Here is a 19,819-nt window from a genome sequence, read left to right on the forward strand (position 1 = left end):
TTTTCTACCACTTAGGACTATGGTCACATATCCCAAAATGCCACCAAACAAGAGCTTAAGTCCAAGTTTTTCAACAAGTTCGACAGGTGGCAACATAGTGGAATTTGTAATCAGGAGTGGTATTTTTATATGCGAGAGGTTTTAAGAAGAAGTTAAAATTTTACCACGACTGGAGGATTTTTTTTTTTTTTAAAGTTGACATCGGTCTGTGTACATTTACAGGTTAAAGAGTGGCAGTCAAGTGACAGCTGGGCGGCCATGGGGTGGATCGCGATGAGTACTTTAAAAAAAATAAATAATGTATTGACAGTAGATTGTAGACATTACAAAGCATGGCATGATATATGTCTACATGTGAAGACAAAACAAATTTAATTTGGGCATCAGTAAAAGAGAAGAAGAAAAGAAAAAAAAACAATTATAATATGAGACAAATTAACAACTTCAATTAAAAATGTACAATATATATATATTGTATATATATATCATTCTAACTAAACTCAGAAATCTAAATTAAATTGGAAGGCTGGATTGCGAAGTGTAAATGTCTCCTGACAGTGGCAGTCCATATCAAGTCCAAATTCTCCCCCTGCCCCTCTAGCTTTTCCCTACAACCTCCACCCCCATTGTAGGGACATTTGAAAGAGTAGGGTAGCCCGAAATAGCTTTTTGAAGGGGAAACCTAGATGGCGAAGGATTCTGTATCTTTCCGCTGTGAGGGTGTTCCGCGTCATGCTGTGCCGCGTAGGAGAAACACACTTTGTCACTTTGGTGTGCTCTAAAGCACAGAAGTTTACATGTAAATGCGATTAATTACTTTTGCATGACTTTTTAAAGTTATAAAACTCATCTTTCATGTATTTTCTGAGTGCTGGCAGCTACGCGCTAGCATAAAGATGGCATCCTTGAATGGGAGTGACATCCAAATTAGAAGACACTATTTTGCCAAATGTTTCCGTTTGGAGGGCAAAATATAGGGGTAGGGAGGCCATATGGGTAGGGGAAGAATCCAGATTTGGTCACCAGCCACCTGGTTGCCCAGGGGTATATAGTAGTGGGGCCATTCTGCACGCCTGACAGCCGTCTACACTCATGCTCACTACAACATATTTTTTTTTAAATCGGGTGGCGGCATGAAACGTTGAAGATTCTGTCTCCCGGTTGCAGTTATGTTTGTGACCGTAGCATAACTTGAGTCAGTTTTGTAACCCAGTTTGTTATTGAGAGTCTCTCCCAAAACATACACTGACTGTCTGACTGGAAAACAATACCCAACACTAACCGTGAAATGTGCTCACCTCTGATCCAGCATTCACCAGGTTAAATCAGAGCCATTGTTATTATGAGTGCTGACATTCAGTGGTTGGCTTCACTGATGTGCACCTTTTCTAATGATAAAGGTCGTCTCTATATATAACTGTCTGAAAGACGTATGAAATCCTTTTTCCCTCTGGACTTTCAGGTAGTATGCTTCATTATGTGTAGATAAAATAGTTTTTTTTTTCATCAGAAATGTAACTAAAATGTAATGTTTTGCCATTTTTCCCACAGCATTTTAAGACATTTTAATTCAAATGTATATTTTTAAATCCATATTTTTCCAGGGCAAGTTTAAACACATCCATGTATCACAAATCATCTCCCCTCATTTCATACACAGCACCTCTTTATCATGTTGTAAACTTATTGTGTTTTGATTAATTTCAAATTGCCTGCTTTGCTTCAGTAGAGTGTGAAATGCACTTTCCCTTTCGTACTTTTTCAATTTCTATCATTTTGAGTGAGGGGGATCGTATGGGGTAGGCAAAGAGAATGAACACATGGATGTCTGCTGTAATTAAGCAACTGAAGTATTAGAACAGGCAGTGCCTTCACCAGCTATAATTCATCAAACATGGTCCTAATTAAATTGTTTACACAGATGTCTGCAAGCCGGTTTCTCCAACAGTCATTCCATTACAACAATGCAATATTATTACTGGATTTATAAGAAAAAAAAGTTTTTGCATTGCTGTTCTCTATATTCCATAGGGTCACATAAAATGCAAATGAATTCCTTTTTTGAAATTAGCTAATTCAAACAAGTGCACTTTGGAAAGTAATTTGCTTTAGGCCCCATTCTTTTGGCGTGGCAGCTGAATGGAGGGGAGTTGGAGGGGGGCATTTATCTTTAGCTATTAAATGCTTCACTGTCAACAGTTGTATGCTTGCGCATGCCTGGTAGGTGTTTACTATTCTTTTCAACAGAATGATTCCAGCGATTTATAGCTTTTTTGCTGCAATTTGATCAATGAAGCAAAGCAGTTGCCTCCTCGCAAAACAAATAAAGTTAGTTCATGTGATGTACCACAGACCCATCAGAGGGAGGCAAATAACCATTGCCGCCTCTGTTTTTAGCCACTAAACTAAACACAGGTCTTTAAAATCTGAGTCACATCCTGCCGTCGCAATAGGAAGAATGTAACTGCTGTCTCTATCACTCTCCTTTATTAGTCCAGAGCAGACCACTGGTCTCCTCGCCCTCATGCCTTTCATTATTTCTGGGATTAAAGGCTTGCTGTCTTTAACCACCTTATCTTCATCTGTTCGTACTGACAGAAACAAAGCCTTATGTCTACAAATGCTTGGGTGACATTAGTAGCTCGCCAGACTTAGTCAAAAAGCCTAATTTAAGGTCAGGCTTTGATGGATTTAGGTGAATACATTCTAAGAATATCATCTGAGAGAAAGGGTCATGAGGGTTACACCAACTCTTTTCATGTATTGACTTATGTTTGTCAAAAAACAATCAAATTTAAAAAATGTCTACATACATTTCCTGGCTTGTCTTCACTTTGAGCATGTACAAGGTGACGGTGGGGACCAATGACTTCAATATAAATTGAGAAATATTGTTCATCATGGCAGATGCCCTTTCTGACTCAACCGTGTATTGTATCTGGGCTGGGGACAAGCACAGGGAGACCCAGACTCGGGGACCCCTGTGGCTACAGAAGGGTCTTCCAAGGGACTGAAACTCATGAATGATCTCATTGAGCTGCCTGGGAAACGAACCCTGGTTTCCCATGCACCAGTCCTACATTCAGCCAACTTAACCATCCAGTCACTATTTAAACTTGAGGAATATCTCCTGCAGATTTTGACTGGGTCTAACTCAGGCCATTTTCATTGACTGGTTGGGGTGAGAGAGGGCAGGAAAGTGAGAGATGAACAAGCTATCACTTACATCAATGACACAAGGTGACCATCAGTTTTTAAGATCTATAATGGAACAAAGAGAACCTATGTCTACTTTTGCATTAAAATCCTCAATTTTTTTTACTATTTAGTTTTTTAATACACTTTTTTAGGTTTCTGTCCTTATTTATATAGAACCCTTTTGTAGCATAAAATAAATGAATATATGAAATGTTGTGTAGTTTTGTCAATATTGACTCATATGTTAAGAAGTGAGTATTGACTTATGGAATGGATATGAGAAGAAAACAACTAAAAGGTTGCCTCTATTTTATTTCAGCATTAAATATACAAACATATACAGACTTTTATGGGCTTAAATTATCGATTAACAAAATGCCTTATATATTTTATTAGAACATATGCAGTATTTAACAATTATCACATATTTTCACTCAGTTGAGCGAGTTTGATTGTTTTTAATTATTTTAAAAGTTTGCATTTTGATATTAGTTCTAGATATTTCACTTTGCAATATATCCACTTCAATAGGTTAAAGTCCCACTCCAACCATTTTTTATCTATTATAAAATTGTTCCCATTGGCATTTTTTATTACAATTATTTGGTTTTTATTTGTTTATTTTTTAATTATGTGTTTTTTAGCCAAAATCAAAAAGCCTGTGTCATTTTTTAAAATAGTTTCTGCAGAGCAGCAGTTGTTCATTAGAAATTTGATGATAAGTTGTGGGCGGGACAATTGGTTTGTAGCAACCTTTCCTCCTTTTCCCCTTCCTATAGCGGAGAACCTTTTTCGTCTTCTCCCAATTCACAATGATTTGACTTAAAAATTATCAGAAATATTTTTTTAAGGCTAATTTTCTTTAGATATGTCCTTCATTATCAAATAAATGCCTTAAAAACATGCACAAACACGATTTTCATTGGAACTGGTCTTTAAAGAGGCAATATTTATAGAATTTATATATTCACTTAATACATAATCTAACAAAACTGAACCATAAAATGTTATCAGTCTTATTTTTATTTGGATTTTAGCTTTTTTTGTTTGTTTGCTTATGCTGGTTTATTTTCAGTATGTACTACTTTAAAATCTTATATGCCCTCCCAATATCTCAAATTTAGTCTTTAAGTTTGTTTTCATCTGTGCAACGTCCGGATCTATAGCAATGCCAACATTATTTTTATTTATACTGTTGATCTAAACTTAAGAGGTGGAGTGAATGTTTTAAAATATGAAAATATGTGTCAGCAGCAGAGTGCATTTAGTGATGAGAAAAATCTCTAGGCAAAATCCAAGTGCAGCAAATTGTTCCCAGAGGAATTAATAAAGTATCTGTTTTTGAAATTGCGGGATAAAACGCCTCTGCGGAAAATAGAACGGCAGATGACAGCTCTTTAAAGATCACAGAGACCAGTAAAATTACCTCTTGTTTTGACTTCAGAGAGTGAAGGCAGCAATTGACTAGTTCAGGGGTTTAGTGATTGAAGCTTGTTTCAAAGAAGTTTGATGGAAATTGGACCAATGACATGTTTTTACCTCCGAGGCCCACTCAGCTAGGACAACATCTGTGCAAGACGCAGATGGAACTGCTTCAGCCCAGAACCAAGCAGAGAACCATTTGTTTCTGTCTTACAAAGGGGTGATCTTGTGATATTTATACAAGTTAGTGAGAGAGGGGAGTTGTTTGAGCTAGAATGCAGACATGCCACGCCACAGAAGCTGTAATCTTGTGAAAAGAAGGGAAGAACAGAATTGCTTCTTTGACAGGTCAATGTGACAAAGTATAAGTCGTAAATTCAAACATTTGATAGCAGTTCATCATCAATTTTCAAACCAATTTGAAGAGTCCATGTTTTTTTCAATTATGGTGATGAGGATGGTTGAAGGACTCAAATTGCATGTTTCTGAGCAAGTATTTTAGTGTTTTAGTCTTTCTTGTAGCTCCTTTTTTTTCGCCACAGTTACACACAAACCTATGTGCACATGCACACCAAGAGACAACGAATTAGCTGTCAGTTATACTGACCATGTGACCTCAAAAGTAAAGAGAAAGGAGATAATGATCTGAAGTTAAGGACAGCTATTCAGACACACACATATACACACTGCTCAGCTCAAGGACTTCTGGCTTTAGACTGACGAATCAAGCAGGACTGCATGGAGACAGAGAAGGGCAAACGTGATTATGCTTTGACAGGCTTTACATTTTTATTTCAAACTACTAATAAACTGTAATGCTATATTTATATTGAGATCTGAAACATGTGTTTGAGTGACCACTTTCAATGAAAAGTCTAAATAAACAGACCTAGAGTACATTCGCGGTTCTGACATCCGCATTCAAAACTCTTACATCCACTCGTCACCGCGGAATTTTTTAAGTTGGATTTTGGGGCTCTACGTACAAAACATAGAGCTGTAAAAAAAAAAGCCTGGAGCGAGATTTGCAAGGTTTTCACCACTTTGACCTTTTGCCCCAAGCCTCTTCCAACTGGGAGTATCTGCTAGTATCAGGTAGTAACAGTTCAGTGTGAGCACCATATGCTAAAAGCGCGTACAGAACCCCACGTTCAGCATGGTTTTGAACGCCCGGTGTGTACGTAGCATGAGACATGCAAAAAATTAAAGTTACAAATAAAGTATTATAAATTTACATCCTTTCACAGCCCACTAATGCTCTCTTTCACAAGTATATGAAGTGTTATAATGCGTAAAAATAAATTCCATTTATAATGGAATTGCTTTGCCACTTTTACCATATTTTTCAAATTATAAGGCGCACTTACATTTTTATTTTTTTCCCCTAAAAATGTAACTGCACCTTGTAATCCAGAACGCCTTACATATCGATTAACTTTTTTTGCGTTTATTGTTTTTGAAGCGATTTTCATTGGACACTGCGTTTTGTCAAAATATCAGTTCTTTTCACAAGTTCCAAACAGGGTTAAGTGTTGTTTTTAATATGCAATAATAACTGTGTCAGACTGTCTTTTTTACGTAATTCTAGCAAGGTTGACTGTAGTCATAGTAATTATTGTTTTAGCGGTATCAGTTTGTTTTTTTACGTGTTGCAAACAAGGTTGGGAATTACAGGTACAGTATATACAGGTATAGTGAGTACACCAACGTGGCTAACGTTTAATGTGTTATACACGAGTTCTAGAGTTACTGTAAAAACAGTTAATAAAGTCTGACAGACAGATTTATCTCTCTCTTGTCTTGCATAGTGCACCTTATATATGACTTAAGTTAGAAAACAGTTTGAAGTTTTGTTTGGTTGGTTGCATAAATCAACATAAACCAAAAAGGAATGGGCTAAAGCATCATGTTTATCAAAGAACATAAAAAAGATACAATTTACATAGAAACAAAGCTTGACATCAAATTGACAAATATGCCTCAAACATAAAAAAACAACAATTTTAACCAAATACATATTACATATTCATACACATATACAGTAATCCCCCCTTATTCGTGGGGCTTAGGGACCAGAGTCATCCGCAAACATGAATCCGCAAATAACCAAAGAACCACCCGGAGGTGGCTGAAGGATGTCTGTTAGAATCCATACTCATCAAAAATACTTTTGATCAAGATTTGTAAAACATTTATTAAAGAGCTATGGAGTATTGCTCAACATAAAGAGTTTTTTTTTTCTTATTCAGAACAAAAGACTGTACCCCAGCCGAAGCGACAGCGTACTTTATGATTTAGATGCGGAGTGTAACTCTGTCTCTGTGTCTTAAAATCAGGTGCTCATGCTTCCTCTATCAAATAAAAAGCACCTGCTGCAGATGAGAACCATTTTCCGCAATTATATTCTTCAGGATATCAGGATTTTTTTCAGCTGCTTCTGAGTCAGCTGATGCCATTTCTCCATGCAGGAGCATGGAGAGAGGAAGAGGCGCTCCTCACCTCCACCTCAGCAGGGCAGAACCTCCTTCGGGCGCAAAAATTTAGTGCAAGCGACTTGAGTTGTCTGAGGTTTTTGTGACGAACCAGAAGAGTCACGTGACTGAAAAAAATCTGCGAATATATGAAACTGTGAATAAAGAAACGCAAATACGCAGAGAAATACTGCACTTACATTTTTTATATATATATAACAATTCTGTTGTAGAAGCGGCATAATAATAAGGAAAAGCACAAAACACCATAAAAATTCTTATAAATATTTGAACACAGAAATACTGTAGATATACACATATGACAAAGATGTAAAGAAAAACATACCGTACATAAATACACACATATTTACTAATACAAAACTAAAAAGTGCTGGAAATATAATAATACTGCATGTTGGATTACTGAATATACAAGCACAATGACACTGGACACAGACATTTAAATACACAACAATGTCTAGTGTGAGATTGAGTAAAAACAAGTACATTTACTATTAAAACACTAATAAAACAATGCAAATTAAAGCATGCAACATTTCACAAAGAATAAACTGTCCTGCACCTTTCAACCCTCAACCTGAATGTCAAGCATCACCCAGTGGCATTCAATTACATCCAAAAAATGACAAGACAAACAAACTGTTCTTGAAAAGGTAAACAATTATGTGCACTTCCAGTGCCCGTAAAACAAAGTTTTGCCTGTCCCATTTATCAAACACTACCTGCACTCACCCCTGTCTGCCTCACTTCTTTTGATTACATCATGTTTGCCATCAGGCAGCTTTGCCAGCCAAAGGAAAGGAGATGCTTTGTCCTTTTGTATTTTTTTGTTGTTGTTTAAGACACTATTTTGAATAATAGTTTGCGTGTCCTTTAGCATTAGAGTTGTTTCTTAGTAAATTTCTAAAAAGAATAAAGAAATATTTTCTGTCACATTTTTTTAATGTATTTACTTGTGTGTGGGCGAGACAAAAAAATCACATTCACCTAAATTCTGGCTCTGAGACAACAAAGTAGCGAAGACAGCATTGATAAAACGACTGTGAATGCACAACATGATGAAGTTCCAACAGTGGATAGGCAAAACTGGGGCAAAGTCTGCAGTTTCTGTGCCAGAACTGCCTATCAATGCTACCCAAGGATCTTCACTGTCTGTCATCGGCTGTTCAAGGAAAGCGAAGTGCAGCCAGCAGCTACATCTAGAGAATTAAAGCGTACAGTTTAAGGCTGAATGGAGCAAAGAATCGTTCGAGTGTTAAATTCAAGTCCAAATTGCTCATTTGTGGTGCAACCTTGGTGCTGTGTTGCTTCTAAACTGCAATGGTTTTTGTGTTGTTACAGGCTGACAACAGAGGGAACAGTTGTGCAACCATGACAAAGACACTGCCAAATCAGTGAGGGTTCTAAGTGAAACCAGCAAGTCGCCAACGTTAATCAGGAGACTAAATAAACTCCTAGACTAAACATCTGGTAAAAGTGCTATAGCAAAGATAGCAATGTGACACAATAGAACAAGGAAGTTTAAGGTTTTGTTAGCTGTTTGCAACAGAAAAGTGTGAATTCTTGCTCAAAAACGGGAGATATATTAATTTAGTTGTGCTAGATTCATTCTTAATTGCTCAATTTGTTTTGAATTTTACAATAGAGATGCATCAGACAAAAAAAAAAAATAATAAACACTAACAAAGTTAATATTGCATTGTTTCCCTTAACATTTCAAACTCTAAGCTGTAGATTTAAAATTTTTGGGCTAAAATATCCATTGAAGTAGAAATTACAAGAAAATTGTGCTTTTATTTTGAAAAACTAGTTTAAATCCTAGTTTAATTTAAAATCTGTGTTTTTTTATCTTTTGTTTTGTGTAAATTTATATAGTCTGGTTAAATGTTAACATACTTTAACTGCCATAAAAATAATAATAAATGAATAAATAAAAATTAAAAAGAAAAAGCATGATAAAGCAACATGCTGGATTTCTCTCATATATTCCTGCATTATCTCATTGTAACTCCTTTTTTTTAACAGAATATTTGTGAGCACGACATTATGACTATTTAAAAACAAAATATTATCATTATTTTTACTAAGGCCTAATAGTCTTATTAGTCCTGGGTCCTGTTAAACCATACCAGATTTAATTGAAAGACTTTTCTAGTAATTTAGTAAGTGACAGATTTGATAAGTTCTTTAAGGCTTGACAAGGCTTATTAGTCTTTTATATGTGGCAGACACCAGGCAGCTTGGGCTCATTCTACCTCATGACAAAAGGGAATTAAAAATTGTCATTTACCTCAAAAACAAGTAATTGGCAAAGTGTCACTTGAAAGTGTGTTATTTAAACTTAAAAGGAGGAGAAAAACAATAGTTTGATTTAAATAAAAAAAAGGTTCCTTAGCGAACCTGTTTTAAAGTGTGTTTTTCTGCTCTTTTATACCTCAAATCTTTTATACGGATTTTGCTTCACAATCGCTTTTATCTGTTTAAGTGAACTGAAGGACAGTGCGGGACTTTTAAAGGAAAAGAGGGTCTCATACTCTCTGCATTTCACAACTGAGCTATTTTTGAACTCTTCCTCATTGGGTGATCCCAGGCTAAACTCTAATCCCTTTGTCCATAAGAGACACAAAGCATTTTAAGGCTAATGCAACTGGACCCAAGCTAATGACAACAAATAGCCCTGTCGGCCAGATGACAGCAGCTGAGAACAATACTTAATGTTGACATCACATATTCTATTTCTGGTTTCTTCCTTTTAAAGTGTGCTCTTTAAAATTACTATCATGTTTCCTGGACTAAGCAGAAATAAAACTTGGGAAGCGGAGTTTCCCCGCGCGCATTTCCATCCTGCTCGGACTCTGGAAGATTCTGCACACCTTTGCGAGATGCCGCCCAAAAAGGTCGAACCAAAGAAGCCAGAGCCCAAAAAGCCAGAACCCAAGAAGGAAGCCGCTCCAGCGGCAAAGCCCGCCCCTCCTCCTCCACAGCCAGAGCCCGAGCCTCCCAAAGAGCCCGACTTTGACCCAAAAAGCATTACCCTCGAGTACTCGGCCGACCAGATTGAGGAGTTCAAGGAAGCTTTCACCTTGTTTGACCGCACACCGACAGGAGAAATGAAGATCACATATGCTCAATGTGGAGATATGATGCGGGCTCTGGGCCAGAACCCCACCAATGCAGAGGTGATGAAAGTGCTTGGGAAACCAAGGCCAGAGGAAATGAATACTAAAATGTTGGACTTTGAGACGTTCTTGCCAATGCTGCAGCACATCTCCCGCTCCAAAAATCAAGGCAACTTTGAAGATTTCGTGGAAGGGCTGAGGGTGTTCGACAAGGAAGGCAATGGCACTATCATGGGAGCAGAGCTGCGCCATGTGCTAGCAACGCTCGGGGAGAGGATGACTGAAGATGAAGTGGACAGACTGATGGCGGGGCAGGAGGATGCCAACGGATGCATCAATTACACCTCCTTCGTGAAGCATATTCTCTCTGGTTAGCAAGGACAGTCAAGTTACAAAGACTTCCACTTCCCTCCGTTTTAATTAAACCCTGATTTGACTAATTAGAGGTGAGGTTGTCATTTAATCAGCGATGTGTTCATGCTGTAAAGCCTGAAGATTGTAATACATGACTGAAAACCTCAACTACAAGACTTTTAATTTTGAAAATCAGGTGAAATCCTGTAGACATCAAATTTAATAATAAAAAAATATTTAGAAGTTTTAATAAAGTGTATCTGATTACAAAACGCCTCAAATTATCTGTTTAATTTTCAATTTAAAAATAATTGTTGATTTCTGTCATTGTTGCCATAAAAAAAATAAAAATAAAAAAAAGGGCAGAAGCTACAGCTAATTTTTTGAGTTAATAATAATATAATTTCTGATTGAAACTATAAATACAAGCTTCTTTAAGCATAGCAAACATACCAAATGCAAATTAACTGACATAAAAGCAATGATAATAATATTATAATAATCTGTTCTAGCTCCGCCCCTCTTTTTAGGTGTTTTAAACGTTTCCTATCCACTTCTCTAATGTGGTTTTGCTCTATTATTGTAACCGAGAAAAATGAGGATTTGACTCAATCTGAAAATAAACCACTTGTGTTTTTCTTCTCTCCAGAAGGGCTTTAGTCTGCAGGTTTTTCTTTGTGGCGGTGGAGCAGCTGCTGTGGATCAACAAATATTTTTGACCTACATGCGCAAAGACGCACACCCACTTCTGACAACTATAGAGCAGGTGCAACAACAATAGGAGAGACAATGATTTGCGATTGCTGTCCTATAATAAATTTGCATTAAGTGAATAGCACATTAATATTGTAATGTTTTTTATAGGTCCATTTATGAGTAAAGAAAAAAAATAAAATTAAATGAAAAAAACTTGAGTAAAACTAATGAAACAATAAATTGTGAATTTTATCCCGATGGTATTTTAATTTCAATTATGGCATTTTTAGACAACATCAAAAAACCTTCTTTAACCTTATTTAAGGTTTACTTCAAAATAAAATACCACAAACCAAGTTCGCCACAGAAAACATTCCAGATTTTTTTCATTTACACTTATGTCACTATGAGTTCTTAGAAAAAATTTCTTCGGCGCACCAGCAGCTCATTAGAAATACAATTCAGGTTTTCGCAGGCAGGATTTCCCAGCTTTCTTTTTTTAACACTCTCCTGCTAGCGTAGCATATCATAAGCCCATGCTAACATTAGCGTAGCAAAAACGAGTCATTATTTTACTTTAACAAATATAACATTTCAGCCAATGTGGTGAAAATAACCTTCAGAAAAATCAAAATGAAAAGTTTCTATTGTATTTCCTCAATTTATTTTATATTATTTAGGTTTAAAATCAAGCTGCATAGTTTTAACCACTCAAATATGTACATTTTTTATTATGTTAAGATATTATAAAATAGAGGAACAGAATGTGAGAAAGTTTTTACACTTCAAAACATTGTGTATGACATCACGTCCTGTGCTGATACAACACCAAGGCTTTGACTGAATTCCCACCTTAATCCTTTACTGTTAAAAAAAAACTATGTAGTGCAGGAAAATATAGTGTTTAAAATTCTAAATAGATAGTATATCGTCACTGATTTCATGAAGGGAAAATCCAATCAGTACAACATCTATTTATGAATCCACTGTGTTCTGATGATATGGAAAGTGTGTTAAAAAATTAAATTGAAACCATTTTTTTTCACAAAAACTGTTCAAACGCAATGCATTGTTGTCTATTTGTACTAATATTTTTTGCAAAGACTTCTGGGAGATTTCTAAGGCATTGGGACAGCAATAGAAAATGGCAAATGCACGAAATCGTGCACTATTTAGCAAGTAGTAAAGGAATTTGGACTTAGCCTTAGTGATCCATAATGACTGAACCAATCAAATAAACATCAGACTTAATGAAAATTCTATTACTTGTCAAGGAGCCAGTAATTTCATGGAGTTCTCACCAGTTTGGTATCATTAAAAACTAAAGACAATCCTGTGTGTTATGCTGTGAGAAACTCTAAAGAAAATCTTTATCCTATGTGCTATTGCACTGTAACATCTTGTTCGATTTTTGTGTTAATAGCTTTAATTAGCAGCAAACTTGAACAGCATACATTACAGAAATAATTTGTTACAGCCATGTTCAGATGCTTCTCAGCCTTGAGCTGCTCATCTGCCTTGCATATATCCACGGTTTGAGGGTAAAACCACATTAAATTTAAAAACTTTACCCCATGGTTCCAGTTGAATTTGGACGTGGGACGCATTACAGATCTGCGCCCATTCATGAATAACTGTAGAAGCAAACGAAAGATGCAATTAAATAGGCACTCACTCCATGCAGCTGTAAAGTGGATGCAAAAGAGGCTCTAAGTGTGCTGGGCGCCCAGCTCCATAACCGGTTGAGAGCCAGCCAGTAATTTAGACCCATCGTGATTAATCAGCAGCTGTTAGCTTTAAAGTCCTTTGTTAAATATGTAGAACTTTTGGCTAGAAAGATCCACCAGCTTGTATATTTATGTTTTAATGTTAGTCATACACAGGATTTTCTGTGCAAAAGGTGGACACAACATAGTAAATATTAGTGTCAGGATGAAAATGCTTCCAGTGGAATTTTCATATATATAGTTTTTGCCACATTTGGAGTTTAAGAATGCACTATATTAACTTGTCAACAATACAAATGGCTCCCCGCGTGGCTCCGGCTTCCCAGGTGGTGGTATAAAACACAGCAGTCAACACGGGCACTCGAGTAGAAATATGAAGTGGCTCATTTGAAGCGCTAATTTGAAAGATTTTAATATTTCACCCCAAGTATGGAACGCGGTATTTGGCATCGAGCAGTTATTGCTAAAGTGAACTTTCACGGCACCTTTATTTCAGCAGGCAAATGATGTTTTGACTAGTTTATGTCATTGTTGTTTTTCCATTTCCAGAAACTATAAAAACTGACTTTCATGGGGATGAATGATGCGCAAAAATAAAACTTCATGAGCTGTAGACTTCTCTTGGGTAGTAATAGAGAACAATCTATGCATACATTGTTACTACACAATATTCTATGATATGTCAAGTTAAACTATGTTTTGCTTGTTAGTTACTATAAATAAAGTAACTAATAAATTGCAGAAGGCAAGGAAAGTCAAGATCGGCTTATAAGAACTCCTTTTAATACTTCTTTGAGTATAGTTGAAATTTGGCTTTGAATTATGCAGGGCAAATTAGATTGTGACACTAAAACCAAAGCTTCCATAGGATAAGAAATAGGTGGAAGATTCCATTAAAATTGACATCTTGACCCTAAATAATTGAGGCTCTCTTTAGCTTCTCTGCAGGACCGTAATCATAAAACAGATGCAAATAGAAGAAGAAAACCGGTAAAAAAAAGAGTAATTATGAGAAATTAGATGAATTTTGATCCTAAAAAGCATAGAGAGAAAAAAATGGACGTAGGTGTCCAAATGATGCTTCATGAAGCAACAGCTGATGCCAACATAACTGTGAGTAAATTACCTTGATTTGTGCTGTAACTAACCCCCAGAAATAAGGAGCTATACCACCTATAACTTCCACTCCAACTATATTTTTCTATCATAACATCGTCCCCTGTGATCTTTTAATTTTGATTATGACGTTCTTAGCCAAAATCAAAAGGTTTCGTTGCTTTTTATGACATATATGAAATATAATTTTCCTCGAGTCCTCGGGTATTGATATCCGACCCTCCCGATCATTTTATTATATTGTTATTAATGGCCCGTTGTTATCTTGTGCTTATTTCTAATTTGTATAATTTGACAAAATATATTTTTATGGAGGGTAAAATAGTGAAAATTATTTAAGGGTTTAAGTTGATTTATTCTGGAATAATATTCCTGCCTTTTTTATTCATAGTTATGTCAAAAGTTAGGTTGACCTTTTAAAAAGTTTGTTTTAGGGTGTTTAATAAATGTTTATCCTGTTCGGCCCGCGACCTAGAGTGTGTCTTGGATTTTGGCCCCTTGTGTTAAAGGGTAACCAAACTGGGAAGTTGGAGGCTGACTCCACCCACATCCGACATTTGAAAATCCAGTCAGAGGGGTGGGGCTGGGAAACTGGACTGTTATCATTACTGGAGCTGCAGATCATGACGTGAGACTTCTGAAATGACGTAGGACTTTAATGGTTTGACCAATATTGCAATTCAAATGTAATACCTCGATTCAACCTGTAGAGGGCAGCACACAGGTTTAGGCTATATTTTCAAGAATATTTTTTTTTTTTTTTTTTTTTTAATGTCAAAAATTTGGTAACGACTCACAGAAAGCACTTTAAAAGTCCTATTTTAGAGGTCAACAGCCAAAAAAAGTTGATTTAGGGTTTGGTTACCCTTTAAAAACACAATAAAGATGGTTTTCGTTTAAATGTTTTTTTACATGTAATGATAAAATATAAATGAAAAGAAAATGACACTTAAAATGGCATTTTTTAGCATTATTTTACTCACTTAAGACAAAGAAATGCAGTTGGATAAAGCTGGTAGCAGAGATGTAGGAGCCACATTGAGAAGCTCCCTGCTCCGCTTCAATCCCTTGTAGGCTGCATGATCCATACATTTTTGTTTTCCTCATCCGAGTTAGCATCTGACTCAAGACTGTACTGCTGGATAGCTCCGACATTGCTCACCATTGGGCTGTAAGCTAGCACTAAAGCCTGCAAACAGACAGATGATGGGAAATATGGGCGGGCTTACTCTGCACCAATGATTGACCCCTTAAATTATGCTGCTACACAGAATCAATGTCTTATAAAACTAGATTTTTTTAAATTTTATTGCAAAAACTGTCATAATCAAAATGAAAAGTCCAATGGGAGCGCTTTTACAATAGAACAAAAGATGTTCAGAGGGTTGATTTTTAAGAAAAAAAACAATAAAAAGCACATATACCTCAAATAAATGTGTGTTAATGGTTGCAAAATTAGCAAAATAGGTTTGTGAAAATGTTTCTGCCCTCCTGAATTTGCTTGTTAGCTGTCTTGTTGTTGCAAAATATGCGGCTGCTCAAAAACATCAAGGATCGCGCCTCTCCTCAGGGTGCATTACAACATGTCTAGAAGTAATTACCTCTGAGAAAAGGTCATCTTTGAAATTAAGAAAATGACACACTTGCTTACAGAGTCATGATGGGATTTTAACCGTCAGTGCCTACACACACACACACGCACACAACTCTCTAATAACTTTGAAGCTTCTGTTGCTGCGCTCATCTTTTGTGCTCTGTTGATTGTACTGTGGTTTGAAATTCAATGAAATTTCCCAAAAGGTTAACAAAAATATGTCTCAATTAAAGTTTCCATTTGCAATGTAGAATGTAAGAACAAAAAAAAAGGATCATCCACCCTGTTTCATTATTAAAAGTTATGAAAGCCAAGTTGGCATGAAGATATATTTGAGCATTTTCTGCTTGCTTCTTGCATTTATAACTTAAAAATGTATTAGGGTGCCTAATGAACCTGTGCGCTATCTTGTTGGCAGCAGTGCTCTGCCATCTATTTTAATACCACATTACTTCACTTAGAAACTGAAAGCACATTTAAATGGTTTAAATGGTTATGATAAAGAGGCCCACTATGCAATAAGTTAATGTCTATAGATATTAGAGTCCTGAACACTACAGGAAATGTGAAGCCTGGAAAGTGTCTATGTAATGGAACACTAGCAAGAAAAAAATAATTATCTTGGAAAGAGGAAATCCATTTACAGTTTCAAGTAATAAAACATTTTGTATACATTATATTTTTTTTAAATATGTACATCGGTTAACTATAATATAATAATTTATAAATATGTGTAAAAAGTTAAAATATTTTACACAATAGTGCTAATCCACAATGCTAATAAAATTTCAGATTAAATAAATTTAAAACACAATCCTAATATATAAAAATAGCTGTATTTAATAAAATCTGATTTTTTTCCTACAGGTTTATAATAATATCATGATTAATAATATTGTGTTACAAAGTTTTTGATACTCTTTGTACTCACAAGCAAAGGATGAGAAGAAAACTCCATCTTAAGTGGAGGAATAGAGAACAAACCAGCAGACTTAGACTGTGAGGGTGACCATCTGCTGTGACTGTTTGTGGTCTGAGAGGCCAAAGCGACACAAAAAAACATCTGTTATATCATCAGCTGTTGTGATAGACTAAAAAACACCCTTTTTAAGTATCAAAAATGTACAAATATTAGCTAAATGTTTGAAAAAATGCTTTAATAAAATTAATTGTCTCATCTAAACTGCAAAAATATTGAAAATGTGTTTGTTGTTTTCATTGTTTGAAGTTGGTGACATTCATTTTCTTTTAGAATTTTATATTTTCTTACTTTCTTCAATGTTCTCTACTCAGGATACCAAATTCTATGTTGTTTTTTATGGTTTATTTGTATTTTTAAACTAAAGTGATAAACATTTTGATTTTCTTATTGCGTTAACTTTGCATCAAACATGCACAATGTGACAAAATACAAAAAATACTGAAGAAAAATACACTTTTATAAAATGTTTCCATTATATGTGTAGAGAAATTATGTTTCAGATATTTTCCTTTTGAAATTTTTGTAACAACATGCTTAAACTATTCAGTTTTTAGTTTTAGTACATGACAATTAACTAATATTAATATAGTGCAATAACAAATAACACAGAATTTAACTAAAAAAAAATCAGCCAAAACATTGCAAAGTAGGAAATTGGAATAAATTGGGTGAAGTTGTTTTTCAATATTATAATTTTTTCAACCATTAGGGTAGTCTTTAAGGTATTACAAAATAACATTATCAGACTTTGTGCTAAATTTATTCAAGCCACACGCCTTTGATATCCACGTCAATCAACCAATGCTGCAGTTTTGGCTGCATACTGTTGATGTCTGTTGTTTTTTGGAGGGGAACACTTAATGTAAATCTGTGTCCTCGGGTCTAATCCCAGATGAGTGATCCAGACAGAGTTTTCCGGATTTTTTTCCTGTAAGTGGGAAGCCATTGTAGGGATTACAGACACACCCTTCAGGCCAAAACATCTGAGTCAGAGGAAACACTTCCTTTCACTTGTCGTTAAATATTACTGCTTCACATGCTTTTAAATCTTTGCTATTATCCACCGTCTCAACTAGTTTTTTGGGCTTATTTTTATTTAGTTTGTGGGTTGGTTGTGCGTCTCCTTGTGTTGCTACATCACCCACTTTTTCGCCATTTATATAAAAATTAAGTAATCTTTGATTTAATTATGATCCACATCAGTACTGGACTGCAAGAACCAAATTATTACGATTATTATTTTGCAATATTTGTTTTTTACTGAGCATTTGATGCTCAAAAACTCATCAAAATTTGCATTTTTGGATTTTGCAAAAAGTTTAAAATCCACAATCTACACCAAAACACAAGCATATCCATGGGAAGTTTTGTAATTGTTATGGGATGGCCTCAGAACCTGTATTGCTATTTTGTGGCAAAGTTTAAAAGTTGATGATTTTCACAGCAGTTTGAATATACAAGCACCACCAAAGTTTGGTTGACCTTTGACCTCAGGAAGAGGCTGCCATCTTAAATTTAGTTTAAAAATCACCTTTTTAACTCTTTAAAAATGTAACACCCATCTTGGGATTTCACCTCATAACTACCCAAGCATCGTTGGGGAGCTACTTGGGAAAAAGATATTGGAAATAAAGTTTGTAGATTTTGAATGGCGTTTGTGTGGTGATCCGGCAAATATTGAGTTGTTGCTCGCAAATTTTTGCACTAGAATATTGTGAAATTTTATAACATGATGCTGAATGAAACAATGTGAGATATGAGATAAAAATACTAGAAATAGGGGTGTAATTATCAAAAAAAAAACTCAGTTGCCAAGGAAACCTTCAAATTTTGCCAATTCTTCCATAAAAACAGACATGATCGTCAACTTCAGGTGATCAAAAAAATAAATGGTTGCTATGGAGATAAAATAAACGCAAATGCAACCATTTTTTTGTCGTGAATTTGTCACATGCAACTCTTACCAGATTGGCAGGAGCAGAGGGGGGGAGTGAGTGTCACGTAACAGCCACTCACCCACTAGGGGGCGGGTCAAAGGGGGGCAGGTAACACCTGCAGACCACACAATGCCACTCTAATTCTCCAGGTCTACAGAAAGCTAACCTGCAGTCTGTCAGACAGTTTGAGCAAATATTTTGAGGCAAAAAAATGAAGTGGGAGTGGGAGTTAATGAACCCCTGAAATACTTGGTTTTATTGAAGCAGGAATTATATTGATATTTCCCTCATTTTTCATTCTTTTTTTTTTTTTAGCAGAATGTGATTTCTTTTGATCAGTAAGCTTTTTCAAACCACGCCAGATATCAGGAGCAGCAGGAGCTCGAGCTGCAAAGGAACTGAAAAATCTCATTTTTTTTCTCCCACAGACATGCTGAAAAGTATTCTGCACTCGCACAGTTTTTTTCTGCGCATGGACACACAAGGAGGATTAGGAGTGAAGCGAATGACAGCAGCTGAGTCAGAATGGACAGATGACAAGATGTGCTACAACCTGCGCTGTTCGCCTCTATTTCACACGCAGTCAAAATGTTGATTTATTGGGCAAAATGAAATGTTGTTGTGCGGTTTGCAACACAATAGCTCACAAAAAGTGATGTGGTTATGACATGTCCTAAACTTTACCTGGTGTACTATTGTCTCTTCCTCTTTTATTTTATTTCAGTTTTATTTTTTAGCAATTCAATGAAACACTGAGCAAAATAGAAAACATTACCTTTTGAAATTATTTCAAGAAGCAGGCAATATATTGGTTGCTGCACCCCCAACTAAAGGCAGGAAATCACCTCTTTTCATATGCCTATTTGTATTCATTTGAAAAACCACACAGGTGATTGCACATTCTAATGTGTCCAGCTGAGGAAAATATGCACCATGAGGAAAAATAAATAAATAAAGCTCGTGTGTGGCTAGGAAAATATCTTGAAGCTATGTGCAACAATTTACACATATTTGCAAGTTAACTAAAATTGACTTTGCAAATGTAAATCTTAAATCATGGAAGGCCGCCTGTTGCTCAGGAGATAGCTATCCTTCAGTGGTGCTAAAGGATGTGGCTGAATCCTCAGCATCGCTGGAAGCATGTTAGTTAAACTTCATAATATTGACCCTCAGTGTTCATGA

At 35.8% G+C, this 19,819-nt stretch overlaps 1 protein-coding gene across 1 annotated transcript; it reads left to right on the forward strand.

Moving 5' to 3' along the window:
- The first annotated feature begins 9,478 nt into the window (after positions 1-9,478).
- LOC112163223 (myosin light chain 4) lies at positions 9,479-11,609 on the forward strand. Its single transcript, XM_024299509.2, has one exon. The coding sequence runs from the start codon at positions 9,893-9,895 to the stop codon at positions 10,604-10,606; it is 714 nt and encodes a 237-aa protein (XP_024155277.2). The 5' UTR covers positions 9,479-9,892; the 3' UTR covers positions 10,607-11,609.
- Positions 11,610-19,819: the final 8,210 nt, after the last annotated feature.

Source organism: Oryzias melastigma, linkage group LG12, assembly GCF_002922805.2.
Source record: "Oryzias melastigma strain HK-1 linkage group LG12, ASM292280v2, whole genome shotgun sequence".
Lineage (NCBI taxonomy): Eukaryota > Metazoa > Chordata > Actinopteri > Beloniformes > Adrianichthyidae > Oryzias > Oryzias melastigma.

Excerpts from the sequence above, each read along its gene's own strand:
- LOC112163223 (XM_024299509.2), top strand. The coding sequence starts at position 9,893 with ATGTTTCCTGGACTAAGCAGAAATAAAACTTGGGAAGCGGAGTTTCCC.